Source organism: Ips typographus, linkage group LG4, assembly GCF_016097725.1.
Source record: "Ips typographus isolate SLU linkage group LG4, UJ_Ityp_2.0, whole genome shotgun sequence".
In the NCBI taxonomy this organism is placed as follows: Eukaryota; Metazoa; Arthropoda; class Insecta; order Coleoptera; family Curculionidae; genus Ips; species Ips typographus.
Genome location: NC_138425.1, coordinates 814,369 through 831,442, shown reverse-complemented (window position 1 = coordinate 831,442; position 17,074 = coordinate 814,369). Strand labels below are relative to the sequence as shown.

At 36.8% G+C, this 17,074-nt stretch overlaps 5 protein-coding genes across 7 annotated transcripts; 3 read left to right on the top strand and 2 right to left on the bottom strand.

The window, feature by feature from the left end:
- The first annotated feature begins 170 nt into the window (after positions 1-170).
- On the top strand, positions 171-690 carry LOC145728383 (cathepsin L-like proteinase). The gene is made up of 2 exons (XM_081978575.1): positions 171-341; positions 395-690. Exons 1-2 carry the CDS (start codon positions 252-254, stop codon positions 608-610), a joined length of 306 nt encoding a protein of 101 aa, XP_081834701.1. The 5' UTR covers positions 171-251; the 3' UTR covers positions 611-690.
- A 6-nt stretch (positions 691-696) lies between these two features.
- LOC145728374 (pre-rRNA 2'-O-ribose RNA methyltransferase FTSJ3-like) lies at positions 697-3,844 on the bottom strand. The gene is made up of 9 exons (XM_081978557.1): positions 3,634-3,844; positions 3,350-3,579; positions 2,405-3,290; positions 2,079-2,348; positions 1,765-2,016; positions 1,538-1,711; positions 1,288-1,487; positions 1,048-1,235; positions 697-997 (listed from the first exon to the last, which is right to left on the bottom strand). Exons 1-9 carry the CDS (start codon positions 3,698-3,700, stop codon positions 757-759), a joined length of 2,508 nt encoding a protein of 835 aa, XP_081834683.1. The 5' UTR covers positions 3,701-3,844; the 3' UTR covers positions 697-756.
- A 154-nt stretch (positions 3,845-3,998) lies between these two features.
- LOC145728382 (peroxisomal membrane protein 2-like) lies at positions 3,999-5,069 on the top strand. Its single transcript, XM_081978574.1, has 5 exons — positions 3,999-4,276; positions 4,328-4,423; positions 4,480-4,609; positions 4,661-4,813; positions 4,870-5,069. Exons 1-5 carry the CDS (start codon positions 4,188-4,190, stop codon positions 4,957-4,959), a joined length of 558 nt encoding a protein of 185 aa, XP_081834700.1. The 5' UTR covers positions 3,999-4,187; the 3' UTR covers positions 4,960-5,069.
- On the bottom strand, positions 5,058-9,298 carry LOC145728376 (sorting nexin-29-like). 2 transcript variants are annotated; one of them, XM_081978559.1, is made up of 12 exons: positions 9,053-9,298; positions 8,764-8,952; positions 8,524-8,714; positions 8,115-8,250; positions 7,949-8,058; positions 7,761-7,880; positions 7,319-7,714; positions 7,162-7,261; positions 5,973-6,162; positions 5,556-5,918; positions 5,375-5,502; positions 5,058-5,321 (listed from the first exon to the last, which is right to left on the bottom strand). In XM_081978559.1, exons 2-12 carry the CDS (start codon positions 8,865-8,867, stop codon positions 5,243-5,245), a joined length of 1,917 nt encoding a protein of 638 aa, XP_081834685.1. In that variant the 5' UTR covers positions 8,868-8,952; positions 9,053-9,298; the 3' UTR covers positions 5,058-5,242. The 2 variants fall into 2 exon arrangements, with proteins under 2 accessions (XP_081834685.1, XP_081834684.1); XM_081978558.1 differs by having other exon boundaries at positions 8,764-8,879.
- A 134-nt stretch (positions 9,299-9,432) lies between these two features.
- LOC145728371 (rab3 GTPase-activating protein non-catalytic subunit-like) lies at positions 9,433-15,817 on the top strand. 2 transcript variants are annotated; one of them, XM_081978553.1, is made up of 15 exons: positions 9,433-9,661; positions 9,713-9,964; positions 10,016-10,255; positions 10,305-10,535; positions 10,588-10,675; positions 11,254-11,506; positions 11,555-12,415; positions 13,443-13,857; positions 13,909-14,145; positions 14,202-14,369; positions 14,427-14,597; positions 14,648-14,926; positions 14,976-15,189; positions 15,243-15,447; positions 15,502-15,817. In XM_081978553.1, exons 1-15 carry the CDS (start codon positions 9,577-9,579, stop codon positions 15,655-15,657), a joined length of 3,855 nt encoding a protein of 1,284 aa, XP_081834679.1. In that variant the 5' UTR covers positions 9,433-9,576; the 3' UTR covers positions 15,658-15,817. The 2 variants fall into 2 exon arrangements, with proteins under 2 accessions (XP_081834679.1, XP_081834678.1); XM_081978552.1 differs by having other exon boundaries at positions 14,202-14,597.
- Positions 15,818-17,074: the final 1,257 nt, after the last annotated feature.

Here is a 17,074-nt window from a genome sequence, read left to right as displayed (position 1 = left end):
GCCACTGGGATAATTATTTTAGTTTCCGCACGTTTTAAAATCCAGGAAAAGCTTGCTTAATATCTAGTGCACTTCCTTTTATACAATTAAGAAATCTCTACAAATTTATTTAAACTAGATTCTAAACCACTTTGTCTTTATCAGTCATTAGAAAGACACATAATGAAGTATAAAAGCTCATTGAAAGTAGTCACTCGAGTAGTACTCAAAACCGACTGTACTAGCATATTTTCACCATAAACTCAGTCATAATGAAAGTGTTCATTTTGGTTTTGACCATATGGAGTGTGGTGTTCGCCAGTGAACTTCTCAGCGATGAAGAGGAGTGGAAACAATTTAAGGTTGGTACTCCAACATACAAAACGAAAATTGATTAAAACTCCAGTTAACTTAGAGAGTGTACCACAAATCGTACGGATCAGCAGAGGAGGAAGAGCGACGTTTTGAGATTTTCAAAGGTAACCTCGAAAAAATTCGCGAACACAACCAACTGTACGACGAGGGCAAAACCACCTGGTTAATGGGAGTGAACCAGTTCAGTGATCTTACCTTTGAAGAGTTTCAAGAAATATTTGGCCACGGTGTTGAGTTGAAACAGCCTGAAGAGTAGTACTATATGTACTATATGCTGTCCGTTTATGGTTTTACTATTAAAAAAAGTTAAATAAACTCCCAGGAAAACGTAATAAATGAGTCTTTTATCTCCCTCATGGCGAAAACAATTTTATTTTAAATTAGCACAAACATAAATCACACTTAATTGGTCGGCTTCTTGGATTTCGGTCGTTTCTGAGGCGATTTTCCACCTTTCTTACCCCGGCCCATGGTTTTTAATTTGTTTTTCTGAGCCCTTACGTCCTTTTTCATCCTGGGATCGACCACTTTGTATCGGCCTTTAACGCCAGCGGGTCGCTTCATCCTTTTAGCTGTCTGGTGTTTCTTGGCTACCACATACGTGACTTCCTGTTTAGGTTCCTTGGTCGCTTTCTTGTACAATCTGAATGGACAAATTTACTATAAGGAAACAAATGAAAAACCCAAACTTACTGTTTGATTTGCTGGGCTTTCTCTCTTTCGGTAATGTCGCCGTTATTGAGCAAAGCCTCGGCTTTCTTCTTCGCTTTCTCCATTTTTCTTAACGCTCTTCTCTTCTTCCTAGCTTTGGCTTCCACGACCTTTTTGATCGGTCTCACGTTGATTTCTTCCAGTTTCTTCTTATACTCGTCGACTAGTTCCTAAATCGGTCAGTTTAGATTTGTTTCTAATGAGACAATTTTCAAGGCTTACTTTCGGTACTGGAGCTTCTTTCTTCATGTGTTTCTGCTCGTCTTGCACAAACCAGTCGGGTAAGTGATCGTCATTGAATGCGTAACGGTTCCAAGCGCCATCTATCAAGTCTCGTTTAGCTTTTTTGCTGTTTATCATCATTGTACCGAGAGCCAGCTCTTCTTCTGACAGTTTGTGCTTTTTGGACTTTTTACTCCCACCTAACATCAACTTTTTATACACAAAACATGAGTAAAGACGTTAAACCTACCTGAAACACTTTTGACCACTTCAAAACCGTCTTTTTTCGCATTGTTAACGGCAACATTAACTTTTCTCTCCATATCAAAATCTGAATCACTGCTGTCATCATCTGAACTGTAATCGCTATCCGTTTCCGCAGCTTTCGTCTTCCTGGTAACAGTTTTAACATCCTCACCTTCCCCTACAAATCAACTTTACAGGATAAATTAACAACAAAAATCTTATCAAACTAACCTATAACTTTAGCCCCTTTTTTCTTAAATTCTTGAACCATCTTATCCAAGTCGGCATCTTCATCTTTTTCGTCGATCAAGTCTTTAAAACTATCCCTCTGGAACCACAACTCTGCTTTGTGAGTTTTCTTCTTCTCTTTATCGCGATAATCCAAGTCAGTTATCAGGGGATGTGGCTTCTCTTCAGCTGAATTAGTTTTAGTCTTTTTGTTTTTGTTAGTTTTCCTGTCATCTGAATCGTCAGATTCAAATCCTGTCAAAAGAATCACCTTAATTACAAACTGTTTGTATTTACAAAATTAAATCATTAAATACCCAAAGTCTCTTTTCCTACATCCTCATCAGAATCACTCCCACTTTCCATCTCAAGCTCTGAATCTGAATCCTTATAATAAAGACCTGAACTATCCAAATGCTGCTGCTCTTTATCATATTTTAAGTATTTTTGTTTTGGTCGCGAATCTTCATCATCAGAATCAGCCACAAAGTCTGGAGACTGTTCCACTATTTTGTTCATTTTATCCGAGTCCTTAACTTGCTTTAAAGTGAACATATCATCAGCTTCAGCTCTAGGTCCATCATCACCTGCAATGGTCAAAAATTAACTGTTGGAACTAACCAAAAAACAACCCAAAACTTACCTTTAAGCACCATTTTCAAATTGAGCTTCTCATTCAATTTCCTTCTCTCTTTTTGCACTTTTTTCTTTTTACGTTTCAGCTCTTTTTGTTCTTCACTCTCCAAGTCTAATATTTGCTGATCCACATACTTCATCTCATCATCTTCATCACTTTCTGGTGGTTTCACCTCTGGCTCATCACTGACTTCAGGTTTATCCTCCTCCTTGACTTTCTTCTCCCACTCTCCATGAAGGATTTTCCACCAGTTCATAATATTTCTCAAGTCTTTTCTGCCCAGGACTTTAATGTCCTTGAAACACTCTTTGATTTCCTTGGTTGTTTTTTCATGGTTTAAATATTCCAAATCGTCAAAAATCACTTCAGAGGCATGCTGGAGTAGATCTATTCCATTTTCATGGGCCACAAAGTCAGAAACTTTCAACTGATGATGCAGAGTATAATCATTTTCTGGATAACCTTCAGCTTTGTCCTTTTTCTTTTTTTCCGGATGGAAAATGTTTAGTTTGTTTTTAGGTTCAATTTCCAGTTCTTGGAATACATATTTAGGGTCCAGAAATTTGGGATCAATTTTGTCTGGACAAATGTAGTATTGACAGACCACAAAAATTTCAGCAGATTCATTACGCGAGGCTTGAGGTTTTGTGGCATGAACTTTCTTAAACAACTGCTTAAAAACCCATACCAATGGGTTGTAATCTTTAGAACGGAAAACTTTAGTCACAAACCAGCCACCTTTCTGTAGAAACTGGGTGGCTAGTTTCAAAGCACTCAATGTGAGACAGGCTTGTGAGTAAGCATCATGCAACCAGTTTTTACCCAAATTTGGTGCACCATCATGGAGCACCACATCAACTTTCCACGTTTTAATCTCTTTAGAGATTGCTACCTGTGTAGATGACACAATTACAATAATTGAATCACAAAAAGCTTGATTGTACTACTTACCCTACACTTCTCAGTGGTGATGTCTTCCACTAAAGAAATGGTGCCTGGAATGGATTTGATGGGGAATAAATCCACACCCACAATGATACTGGACACCGGCATGTTCTGTTTGGCCACTTGCATCCAACCCCCAGGGGCTGCACAGAGATCCAGACATACTCTAGACCTTTGCAAAAATTCAAACTTTCTGTTCAGCTGGATTAACTTGAAAGCGGCTCGGGACCGGAAACCTTAAATCAATTAGTTTAATACAATTTCCATCAAACTAAAACTAAATAATTCACCTGTTTCTTTAGCCAAATGGTAAAACTTATCTTTACGTTGTTTTCCTACTTTGCCCTTTTTACCCATGTTTAGGCTCTTGAATTGACTCTACTTTTTAATACCTTGATGTTTCAACAAACCTGCATTCAATATTTTAAAAGGGGAACATTTTTAATTTATAAGTTAAAATGTGGGTTTTTGTTTTTATTAAGGTTAGGTGCATTTCACATGTTCCTGCTTGTCAACTGTCAAAAAGTATTGTTAGTGGTGTTTCTCGTTAGGGAGAAAGTGAGAGAGATTTGTGTGTCGAACTCAACTATATTTGACATCTGACAAGCATTTGTGAGGTTATAAATTATCAAGGACGTCGGCTTGTCAAATTAATAATAAACATTCCATTTAATTATTATTGTGTTAAGTTAATGAACATTTTGCTAAAATAACTTGTAACAATCTAAAAGTAGCAAAGTTCAAGTTTAATTGTTAATCGTACGTGTTAATCTTTAAGTAAATTTCATACGTTATCGGTCTAGTACCACTGTATTTATTGTTTTTGATTTACAAACTTTTGAACATGGTTCTGTCCAAACCCCTAATTAGTGCCTTAAGTTTCTATTTTGGGCAATTGTACGAGCACCCCATCAGAACGAAAGCAATTAGCTGGTAAGCATTTTTTTACTCTCACCAACAGTAAATATAAGACATATTTTCCAGTTGTCTGGTTGCTCTAGCTGGAAATTATGCTTCCCAAAAAATTGCAGGAACAAAAGTTATTGATGTTGAGAACCTGGCGGCTTACGGTGCTTTTGGGTTGGTTAATTCTGTAATTTAGGGTGAACATTGAGTTTACAGTGTGAGTTTTTTAGACTGCTGTTTGGTGGTTCAGTCCCACACTACTTTTATAGCTTATTAGAGAAAATTGTCCCTGAAGAGGCTTCCTTTGCTATTGCCAAGAAGGTGCTAATAGAAAGATTGATATACTCTCCTTTATACCAGGTCAGATTAGTTTCAGCAAACTGTGGTTGTTAAATGGTTGTTAAATTACAGGCATTTGCTTTGTATACCTTGGCTAGATTTGAAGGAAAAGATCATGAGACTGCTGTTAAACAGTTGAAAAGCTTGTACTGGGTAGTACTAACATCCAGTTGGAAATATTTGACTGTTGTACAGTGTTTAAATCTTAGTGTGGTACCACCAATGGTGAGTTACAGTTTCTGGTATCAGTTTGTTAGATTGAATTATATATTTTGTTGTAGTTGCGAGTTTTGGTGGTTAATCTAGTAGGATTCTTCTGGATTATCTACTTGGCTGATAAAAGGCGCAGGCAAGACTTGAAATCAAAGTGAAAATGGGTGTTTTTTTGTTATTTTGTTTAAGGTGTTGGCTGTATTATATTTTTAAGAATAAATACTGTTATTGAATTTTTGTTAATAAAAACACAAGCTGAGTAAAGAAACATTTATATTCCTTATTTTTGCAACTATCAGAAAATTAAAAACTTACATAAATATTAACAAGTTCTACATACTGGATTAAGTAGTAAACAGAAATAATACAAATCACATATATTTGGTAATTTTAACAGTGAATTCAGTAGAAATTTCAACAGTTTGAAATATCACAATAGCTTTATAAACCTGAATAATTGTTTGAAGTGCCTGATCCTCTTGAAAACATGTTTCGTTTAGTTTCATCCTCTTGTTGATCTCTGGGAAAGTTCAAAAACCAAACCATGTTTATATGTTCTATAGTAAAACTTACTTGAAAAATGACAAATGCTGCTCCAGTATAATTCTATTAGTGCAATGGGCCAGTTCAGGCCAGTGAGCAATTACTTTTCGTAGATATGTTTGTAGTTTTTTTCTTCTTGTTTCCACTAAACTAGAATCCTAAAAATAAGCACAATTAAGGTAACGATATGAAGGTGAATGGTTCGGAGCACCTTTTTGCCAATACTTTTTTTAGGCGGAAAATCAAAACCGCCTACCGCGGCATCCAATTTTTTCAAATCGCAATGTAACGCGTAAAATTGCGCGTACCTGCGGTAGATATTCCACTCGTCGTGGCCCGCACGTAAATATATTTGGTAGACGTGATGAGAGTTTGAACCGGAACCGGTCAAGAAAGCTGAAGGAATCCAAACGTTGACACAACCACTTTGATTACCATCAAAGTCGTCAACGGACATTGGTCCTCGTAGTTCTTCCAGTTCATTTTTGAGCCGTTCAAGAATATGGTCTTTTTGAAGCAAAGTTTTCTGTAGCATCACGTTGAAATCCATCAGTTCAGCGTGCATTTCTGCCACCTTACATCAACAGAATAAAACATCATAATTTCAACTCAATTTCAATTGAAGCACCTGTACGAGTTTCTGTTCGTATACTTGGGCTTCTCCACGATAATCGGGCGGTGTTTCAGGCTGTAGGCCGTCCAAAGCCTTTTGCAATCCTTCGTCGTCCCTTCGGAGCATTCGTATGGCGCCAACATACTTTTTTACTTGCTCCTTTAAATTCTCGTTTTGTTTGGAGAGCAATTTGATTCTCTCATCCCTAAATGTAAAAAAATTAAAGTTGTCCCACGGGTAGTGGCAGTGACGTAATAATTGTCGTTCTTCTTTTATTACATGTTAACTGAGCGAGATGGAAATTTGACGTCAATAGCAGAATTATCTTCCAAAGGTCAAAATTTACCGTTCTATATGTTTCAATTGAATAGTACCAAAATGACGGCGGTTATCCAGTAATCCAGACAGTCACAGAAAAACTCATTTTCAGGTAAATGTTCATGCAATTTGTGAGTAAAACATTCTGCATAGACAAAGTTAATGAATGGGGCTATCACGTGACGTTGATCGGACCAGGCTAAGTTGTACCGTTTGACCGCTTGAGGACGTCAAAGTTAATCATTTTTTTTTGACTTGAAACATAAAAAACCTGAATTTTTGAAATTTTTCACAGGGGGAACCCTTGGATTCTATAATTTTGAAAATTGTCTTTTACTGCCTAGATAGCTTTAAGTAAATGGTAGAAAAGTGGTGTAAAGTGTCATTTGTCAAAATGCCATTTTTAAGGGTGCCTCACCCTAAAAACTGTCAAAATTGCTATAATTTCAACGTCATTTACAAAACCGTGCCAGAGCAAAATAGACGTCAGATTCGTGTTCCCCAGTTTGAAATTAGCTAAAAAAAGGTCACTTTGACTGAGTAAAATTCAGTATGGCCGCTGTTAGTACAGTAGGCTCAAAAAAACCAAAGTCAAAATTTCGTGCACTTTTCCAAAACATCGTCCATAACTCGCTTATTTGAAACACTCTGTATAGACACACCATATAACAAAAGAAAGCTAATGACTGGGGCTATCACGTGAGGTTGAGCAAAAAGGTCTAAATTGTACCGTTTAGCCGCTAGAGGTCGTCAACATTGACTCTACTTTTTCGATTGTCGTTAATGTCGTCACTGCCACTTGTCCTGGGACAGACAGTACATTTAGGTTTTGACTAATAAAAACCCTCCCAAGACCCAAAAATCAATCACCTGCAATTGTAATTACCTTCGCCTAATTTCCTCCTGATTCTTATTTTCTACCACAGTTAAAACAGCAGAAATATCGGTGGGAACTTCGAGGACATCATCTGCTGCTTCGTTGAACTCTATTAAAAACCCTCTTAAAATCACTGCTTTAACACCAAAGTTAAACGAATTCTAACCTCGAATTCTCTCTACTGAGACTGGGGTTAATTCCCCTATATTGCTATGATTAATTGGAGTTAAAGTCTCCGGCACAATAGACGTAAATCTCGACCTAGATCCACTGTTTTCTACCGAAAGTTTCCTATTTCGATTACTTTTCGGCTCGTCACTGTACTCAATTGAGGATATTTCGCTTTCCTTTATAGTACTGTCGTTCAGCTGGGGATTCTCCATCGTTAAGTTGGGGAATGTTTCATTTACTTCTTTTGACTGTTTTCCCACACTGCTACTATCTGAACTAGTGCTGGAAATCGAAGGTACGCTAGTCGATAACATACTGTCATCCTCGTCAAAAGATATTATTTGTCGAGCCACTTTTCTTTTATTTTTATGGTCTTTTCGACTTTGATTATCTGCAATTTCCATTTTATGACTGAAACAAAATACTGTACAATTTACCAGGCACAGGTACTTGGATAACAGGTTCTTCACGATAATTCATCAGCATAGGCCGGGGCGTAATCGAAGCGTTAAACTCTAATTTATCAATACTTATTGCAAACAAAATCGACCCTAAACCTAAAATATGTTTATTTACAATTGAAGAAATTGGATGTGCTTCTGAAATGGAGAATGAACGTTTTTACCTGCTGCCATATTTGGCAACATGCTGTTTCTGTCCTCATCTCTGAGTATTGCCCAAGACTCATAATAGTCTCTTAGAATGCCTTTATCACTCAAAACAATATGGAAGTATCTGAGAATAGGTTTCAGTAATGTTAATAAAACATTCAGTGTTAGTGTTCAGCAAACCTTTCTAGCGATTTTTCATTCAAAGCGGACCGAATCCAGGCTTTGCATTTACCAATATCAGTCCAAACTTGTTTCAAAATATTAAATCGTTCCCGTTCATGGTTGGTTAAGTGTTTTTCAATAAATGGCCAAAATGCTAAAAATATGTTTGGTCATCCCATTGACTCATGTTTACACAGTTTAACTGATTGTAATTAGTAATTTAATATAGTTTTTATTTATTCACATAACACTTTGTTTGTGCAGAATTTATATGACTTCCAGCACAGTGGGTAGTAGTGTGTGATTGGTCAAAAAAAGAGCAGCTTTCAACTATCTCCTTTTTCTTGACCAATCACAAACAACCAACAGTGTCACTCTCATCCAATCCAAACAAAAAGTAAACATGCAATTATAACTGGACACTTACAAATATTTTCCTGGCGAATATTCAAACTATGAGCTACAATATCAGAGACTTGTTTTAATGTAGTATTGACTGGGGTTTGACTTGCCAAAGGTTTGGTTCTTAGGCCATGCAAAAACACAGCTTCTAGACAAACACACAGACCAGCAACGCACGAATCGAATTCCGTGGCTAGTTCATTTTTACCTCCATACCTACAACTATTGAGTTCAGTTTACTAGTTTTTTTCTAATACCTTATTACCTTCTCTGGCAACGTTGCACATAGTCCAGTAATTGTTTCAGAAGCTTATCAGGCTCTTCTGGTCGGCTGTTTGAGTTGTTTATTAATAAAGTTCCAGTGGACATCAGTTTTAAAGACTGTAAATATCTCACAATAGTTATTTAGTTGAGTTTTGCTCAGGATGTTCTTTCTATCATTTTTTTTTTTAGCCTGGGATCAATAAGTAAAGCAATGTTGTAAATCAAAGGCAATTGTTTGCCATCTAAGTAGGTCAAAGTATACTGAAAGAAATTGCAAATTGTGACCTCACCATAATATTTTGCTTGGTTGTGTTTTTCCTTCACTTTTCTGCTATGATGGTATTGATGGTGGGCGGTATTTTGACAATCGACGTTGGATCAAATTGAGGTTAAAACAGAATATAATTAAAACAGTCCCAAAAGGACGAATAACTCACAAACTGTTAGGATTAAAAGATTACTTTTACATATTTCTAGTATTTCCCACAGCTTTGCTAAAAAAAACCAAAATTATCTCCAAAAATCAGCTGTTTTTGTTGATAGTTCGATTAGAGTCAGATACGACACATATCAATTGTTTGACAATTAATCACGTGACATTACTTAAACTTAAATATGGTTTTGTCACCTGACTGCAGACAAACTGAGAATACCAACTCAACGAGTTACAAAACGAAGTCAGTCAGTGCCGTCAGTGGTGTTTTGTTTTCTTTTCATTGTAAACAGAACAAAAAAATTACAAAAATTGTGTATTTCAATAAATTAAAGAACTAAAATTTTGGTGAATAATGCCTGAGCTTTATAAGGATTAAAAATGTCTTGTGAAATCCGTTTGACTGCCTCAATACAAGACATTCCAGCTATTCGAAGATGCCTATTTCCAACTGATGATAACAGAGGTATTTTTCACTTAATTTAACTTTAAATGAAAAATTCAAGTGGGATTGTAGGTACTGACTCCTGGTTGCACTTATGCAAAATCTCAGCCTCCCCTACAGGGGATATAATTGCCCTAGCAAATGAACGGCGATTAGTGGTGGTTAATGCTAAATGGGACTCTTCTACCTCTTTAAGTTCATTTCAGCCAATTTACACAGATTCAATTCATGAGTATGACAAAGTTAAAGCAGTTTTGTGTCTTCCAATTGTTGGTGAAAGTCACAGTTCACATGTTGGACCAGACTGGATTTGTATTGTTTTAGGTACTAAAAAGTCTGTTTGACTCTATTCAATTTTAAGTTATTATTCTACAGGATTTGATTCTGGTTTTGTACGTTTCTACACTGAAAACGGCGACCTTATATTAGAAGAACAATTCCACAATGAAAATATCTCAAGTATCAAGTGCCAAAGCTGCCACAGCCCACGTCCAGACTTATGCCCTGAAATGCACAGTGAGGAACTGTACATTCAGTACCAAAGCATGGTTTGTGTAGTGAATGGTCAACAGTTGTTTGAGAATTTAAGACAGTTTAGAAAACAGCTGGCAAGAGGTATAAAATTTGTATGTAGACCTGTTCAAAATGTTGTGTTCAAATCAAGTTCAGGCAAAAGGGAGTCCTATTGATTTTAAACCAGCCCCGTTAGGGGTCCGAAAGTGGGGTTTTCAAGATCAAGCCACTATAAATGATGTGGCAGTGGTGGGGCTGAACTTGACCAATACATTCGATCATCTTCTTACCGCCGCTATATGTGGTGGGTTTGATGCCAAGTACAGAAATACGGCGCCTAATAGCACTTTAGTGTTAGCGGCAGGGTCTAAACCATTTTTAGGTCGGTTGGGATAGTTACATGTTGGGAAAGTAATTAAGTAAGTAATTTGCAGGTTACCACTACGCTTTGGAGGGGGTAAATCAACCAGTTTTTGGGGATGTGGCCAAAGTGGTTGCCAGCAAACTTAAATCGGCTTTACCGTAAGTTGATTTTTTATAAGGATATTTCAATTAAGCTTTGTTCACTGATTTCTCACTGTTACTTCACATCCTCTATCTCATTTCACTAGACAAAGAACAAATAAGAATATGTTTTTTATAACAATTAAAAAAAAAATTTAAAAAACCATGTGAAAGTGTCAGAGACCTCTAAATTATACTGAGAAGCTTCTAAAAAGGGTCAGAGCGCTCTACAAGTGTCTTGAATCTTCCCATAACTGTTTTAAATTGCCAGAGGCCTCTAGAACCATTTTTAAAGTGTCAGAGACCTCTAAATTGTACTGAGAAGCTTCTAAAAAGGGTCAGAGTGCTCTAAAAGTGTCTTGAATCTTCCCATAACTGTTTTAAATTGCCAGAGGCCTCTAGAACTATCTTCAAAGTGTCAGGGACCTCTAAATTGTACTGAGAAGCTTCTAAAAAGGGTTAGAGCGCTCTACAAGTGCCTTGAATCTTTCTAGAATTGTTTTAAATTGCCTGAGGCCTCTAGAACCATTTTGAAATTCGCTCATTTGTGTCGCTCTGTTTGTTGAAATGTTATAGCGAAAATTGTGTTTTTTTAGTGGTTGGTTAACTGGTAGTAGATCAAACGAAACCAACGAAGTAACAATTGCAATGCAAGTGGTGGATAATATGGGTCTTCGTTTTGGTTTGGCCGATCTGAGACGTACGGCCACTCAAGTGGTTTTGTGTCCTAATAAAAAATTGGCGGCTGTATCCGACAATTTAGGACGAGTCTTGTTGGTGGACGCTTTTCGGGGCGTGATTTTAAAAGTGTTTAAAGGTTATCGCGAAGCTGAATGTGCGTTTGTGCAAGTATGTTTCTAGAAACGGTTTTATGTTTTATGTTATTTGGGGGTTTAGGTTCCAGATGAACGTAGATCAAAACACCGTCAGGGCAACAAAGTGGCAAACTTTCTAATAATCTACTCGCCTAAAAAAGGAACTTTAGAAATATTCACTCTGCAGCAAGGCATTAAAATTGCCACATTTTCAGCCTCAAAGTGCAGCAGATTGTTGTACATAACCCACGGCCTAATGGGTTTCAGTGCAATGACCAAATCGCGTTACGTATGTCAATTTACGTGTATTTTTCTGGACAACGACGGTAAAGTCAGGGAAATTTACGTGCCGTTCCACTACGCTTTGGCCGAAAAGACCAGCGTCAAAGCCCGTGACATCCACTTGTACAAGAAACTTCGTCAATTAATCAAAACAGGTGGTTTGAGTTGTGACGATTTGACTAACGAGATTTATTCGATTTGTACCGAACTGAAAACCACAGAACTAAAATCGCAAACTTTCGATATGCTCATTGGTTGCAGAGACGTGTCACCTGAAGGTCTACTAAAGTGTAGCCAATATTTTTTAACTAATATTGATGAAGCAGACAGTGAAGCAAGTTTTCAAGCAATTTGCCGTAACGTCCAGTCTTTAATCGAACTGTACGTGTTCACTTTATCTGCTGACAGTACGAAAGAAGCGGAAATCGAAAGTTCAGACGAGACACTCAATTTGGATCCCAGAGACTTGAAAGGTCTGCAAAAACTACTGGATTTAGCCACTTCAAGCGGTGAAAACGATTTGAAAACGCCTCGTGTACGGTTTTTCAACGAGTTCTCGTACTGTGTGTCGGATTTTTTGAGTTGTTTCGACGTCAGCCATGGTGGTTGTATCAGTTTGAAAACCAATCTAGAAGATCAGCAGAAGTTCAAAGTGTCAGAGGTAAGAGAAGAGAGGTACAAATGATGAGTTTTCATTACTCTGTTACCAAAAAAACACTGCAAAATGTTTCTCAAGCAGTCAAAAGCTTTTAGAAAGCTCTAAAAGCTTCCATAAGTTTCTAGAACAGTCCATAAGTTTTCAAATGCTTTAAAAGCAGTCCAAAAACCTTCAATGCTTTTTAAACTCTCTAGAAACCTTCCAAATGGTCCTAAGTCTAAAAAGATTTCAAAATACTACAGAAATAACTCCAAAATGCTTCTAAAGCAGTCGAAAGCCTTCCAAAAGCTTTTAGAGCAGTCTTATAGCTTCCAAATGCTCTTCATCTAGTCTAGAAGCTCTCAAATCATTTCAAGACAGTCTAAAAGTTTCCGTATGCTTTTAGAGCAGTTTGAAAGGTTCCAAAAGTTTTTACAGCCTTGTACAAGGTTTCAAATGCCTTAAAAGCAGTCCAGAACCTTCAATGCTCCTAAAGTAATCTAAAAAGATTTCAAAACACTACAGAAACTCCAAAATGTAGTCGGAAGCTTTTCAAAACGGTCTAAAAGATTCCAAATGCTCTTCAACTATAGTCTAGAAACTTCCAAAAAATTTCAAAATTGTCTAAATTTTCCAAAAAATTATAGAACCGTCTAAGAGTTTCCAAATGCCTTTAAATCATTTCAGAACCTTCAATATGCTCTTTAGCTTGCTCCTCAAGTAGTTAAAACAAATTTTGAGAACAGATATTTTCCAAAAACAGTCTAAAATCTTCCATATGCTTCTAAAGCAGTTTAAAAGCTTAAATTCTAGAACTTAAATTCAAAAAAAAGTAAAAAATCCTCTGAAATAGTGTTTTTTTACAGATTTTTATGCTTTTTTGAGAAAAATTAATTAGTTTTTTTCACGATTTTAGTGCTTTTTAATTCCGACTCTTAAGTAATTAGACTGTGGCAGGACAGATGCAAAATGTTGTAGTCAAATGATCAAGTTAGAGTCAAAAAATTCGCACTTATTTTCATAATGTTAGTGAAAAACAAATATATTTTAGGTACTCTTTAGTCGTTACATAACAGGAAAATCGACCAACTTTGATGACTTTGTGGTGGCTGCCGCTTCCAGTAATGTGTCGGTTAAAGATTTATTCAACTTGGCTATCCACTATTGGATTAACCGGGCCTTAGACATCACCTTAAACTTAGAAAAAGACATGTCAAATTTCCTGAAAGTGATCAGCTTACTCGTACGTGTAGCCAATAAGGAGGGGACCCTGTTCGACAGCGACGAGGCTGACTTTTGCCCGTTTTGGGAAAGTATCCGACAGAATTTAGCTGATAATTCTCGACCGTTTCCTGCTTTAATGGCCGCCATGTTGTGTAAGAACGTGGTGTTGAAAAACGACAAAGAAGAAGATAACGGTATTGAGGTGTTGAGTCAGGAGAATGTAAAGTGGTCTCTTTTGATTGGTTAGTCTAGTTCATTTGTCCAGGCTTTACAAACATTTAAAAGGTTTTTAGGTAAATTGGAGGATGTTTCCATGTTGAATATTATATTGAGTAGCAAACCTCAGTTGAAGAACCCCTCACTACCGAAACTAGTTCATGACAGGGTTGATATAAGTTTAAAGTACATTCTTGAAGGTGGGAGGGGGACAGTTAGTGAATTAACATCTCAATGGTTGACAGCTTGTGGCGTTGATCCTCAGTACATTGTAATCAATGAAGTGATTTACAAAAATAGCTGTCAGGATCAAAGTACGTTGATTTTTGTCTAGTTTAAGATGAAGTTAACTAGGTTTTCATGTTGGTAGGCTTGCCTGACGTGGACGTCATCGAAGGAATGCACTTGGAAGTGATTGATTGCGTAAAATCCGAGGACTTGTTCAGTTATTTGAATTTGTTAAAAGCACAGTTTCCGTACAGTCTGGAAGGGAATAACATTCTGGCCAATATGTGTTGGGAGTACGCGTCAGCGTGGCGTAAAGATATAGTAAATCTGGATAAGTTGCGGGCCGCTTTAAAATGCTTATATGTAGTGCCCGATCCGTTTATCAAAAAAGGTTTACACCAGTTGGTGTGGAACACCCATTTAAAAATTGTCTTGGAAAGCACCAGCAAATTGATTAATAAAGTGGGGAAATTGCCGAAAGAAAGATTATGTCAGCAGGACACTGGACTGTCTGACAAGCAAATCACAGAGTTTGTCGGTAAGTTTCATTTACCATTTTATTATAATAATGATTGAATTTTGTTATAGGAATTTCAGTGGATTTCATGGAATCATTCTTGGACGTAACCCAAAAAAACTGCGATACACCAAAACCAATAACGTTGCAATTCGAACCAATTTGGGAAAACTCAAGTCTGCAAACGTTGATAGAACTTGCCATACAGCAAAAAGACGTCGATTACAACCTGCTACACTTACACTACCAGCTATGCCTTGTCCTGTACATGATTACGAAATTTGCGGTCAAACACTCGAAACCCATCAATAACCTGTTTGAGGCTTCTCTAGTCAATTTGTTTTTTACGGGTCTGTACTGAAAATTTTTGGTTTTGGTGTTTGGTGAGGTCCAAAGTAGATTTTCAGCGCGAAGCGGATGTCAATTGGAACAAGTCGGACATGAAAACTAACTCGTCCAGAGACCAATTTTTAAGAAAAATCATTACTGCCAGTATAGAAACTGTTACCCTGGACGAAAACGGACAGATTTATTGTAAAGATCACGTGGAATGGATGGATAAATGCATGACGTTGGCTAGAATTTGGAATTTGGGTGTGGACAGTCTAAGAAGGTTTAGTTCCAGATGCTTTATTTAAACCTGCATAATAACTAATGCTATTGCAGATTTCAAATAGTTCAATTATACATTAGCGGTTACGACCTAATAGCTCAGGATCTACTCCCTGCCGTTAGTGATTGTAATTTATTGGGTGAGGAACTGTTAAAAGTAGCAGCCACTCGATTAATGCAATACCTGTCGTCCTCGCCTAATTTAAGTGAGAATATTGCCGCCTTGAGTCCAATTTTAACCCGTTATATTGACTCGTTGGTTAGTGTATAGGCTCGTTTATTTGATCCTGAGCTAATTCAATTTTGTTTGCAGAACGGAACTTGGTGTTCCCCGAGTGATTTGGCGAATATACGGGTATTGGCGGAACACGCTTTAGATTGCATAAGCGGGAGCGAGAAAGAACTGTCTAAATTGGCCGAACTCGTGTTGGACGCTTGTAAAACTTTGGCAGATATCAACAAATCGTAGACTAATAAGAGTAAAGTTAAAAGCATTTTATTAGAGTGTGTATGTTTTAATATCTACGCGACACGTCTAAAGCAATTGTGATAAACAGTTATTATATTATCATTATTGTAATTGTAAACAGAGTCTAATAATTATTAAATAAATGATCAAGAGCTACAAAGTCGGTTAAGGGGGGAAAGTTTTAGGGAATTTTATTATGTATAACTTATTCCCTCTTTCAAAATAGAGTTATCTTTTGTGGCAATATCAAAATGGCTACCAGAGGCATCTGACAGCCTTAATAGGTTCAAGACACCTCTGGCAAATCAGAATGGAATCTAAGGTATCTGGCAGCTTTAAAACAGTCTTAAAGGAGTTCAGATGCTTCTGAAAATATCAAAATGCTTTCTAGAGGCTTCTGGCAACTCTAAATGACTTCTAGATGCGTCTGGATTTGATTAAACAATCACATGGAGGTCATGTGACTTTTGAAACATAAGGCGTTTGAATCCGAAATCACAAACCGAAAGAAAACGGCTATATTCACCGCCTACTATAATACTAGAAAGCCTAGAAGGTGCTTGTCAAAAATTCCAATATGGCGGAAATAGTGATGACAGTTTGCGTTTGTTTGTATTGTGGAAATTGAGTTTGATTGGCGATTTCCGGGTTTTTGTGGAGATATCAAAAAAGTGATTTCACCAATGGATTGGGCGCCCCAAAATTAGTCAAAAACCACCCTTCACTCGTTTTGTTTTGATAAAAAACGCTTGAGATGCATTATTGTTAATCTGTCACTTTGACAGCTAATAACGTCAAAACCAGTCCGATTTCACTAGGGTTGATGGTACTCATTTTCGACTAATTTGGGGACGGGGAATCCATTCCAGCTGTCAAAATGACAGTAGCTGTCACTTAGTTCGAGATCGGCCAAACGGTGTTATCAATCAACTCATGTGGGGATATTTTTAGAAAGCTTGAAATGTGCTCTATCTATATATCTATATATAAGGGCATATTTATACAAAAGAACCTTAAATTAGGTAAAATAAGCACAAAAAAAGCACTTTAAAATTTTTCACTTACTACTTACTTCACTTTACTATTCTTGACCGTTTATATGTATATGATAATATACACTTTTCTAGACAAATGGTGAAGGAAAATATTACCTACATTTTATATTAATTTTGTAACTTGGTTGAACTTAATGCAGAAAAGGAATGACACGGGCATGGACATTGATACACACAATATTTCAAGTTTTGCTTTTTGTTCACACAATACTTACTATGAGAATAAATATTTAAATTGCATGCATGGTAAAATTGAGAGTTAACCTGATACAACTTTCTAGTTTCAAAAGTCTGGATCATTCATACCTATATAACCATAGAGGCCTTTTCAAAATTGATCACCGGATTTTGAAAAATGTTAT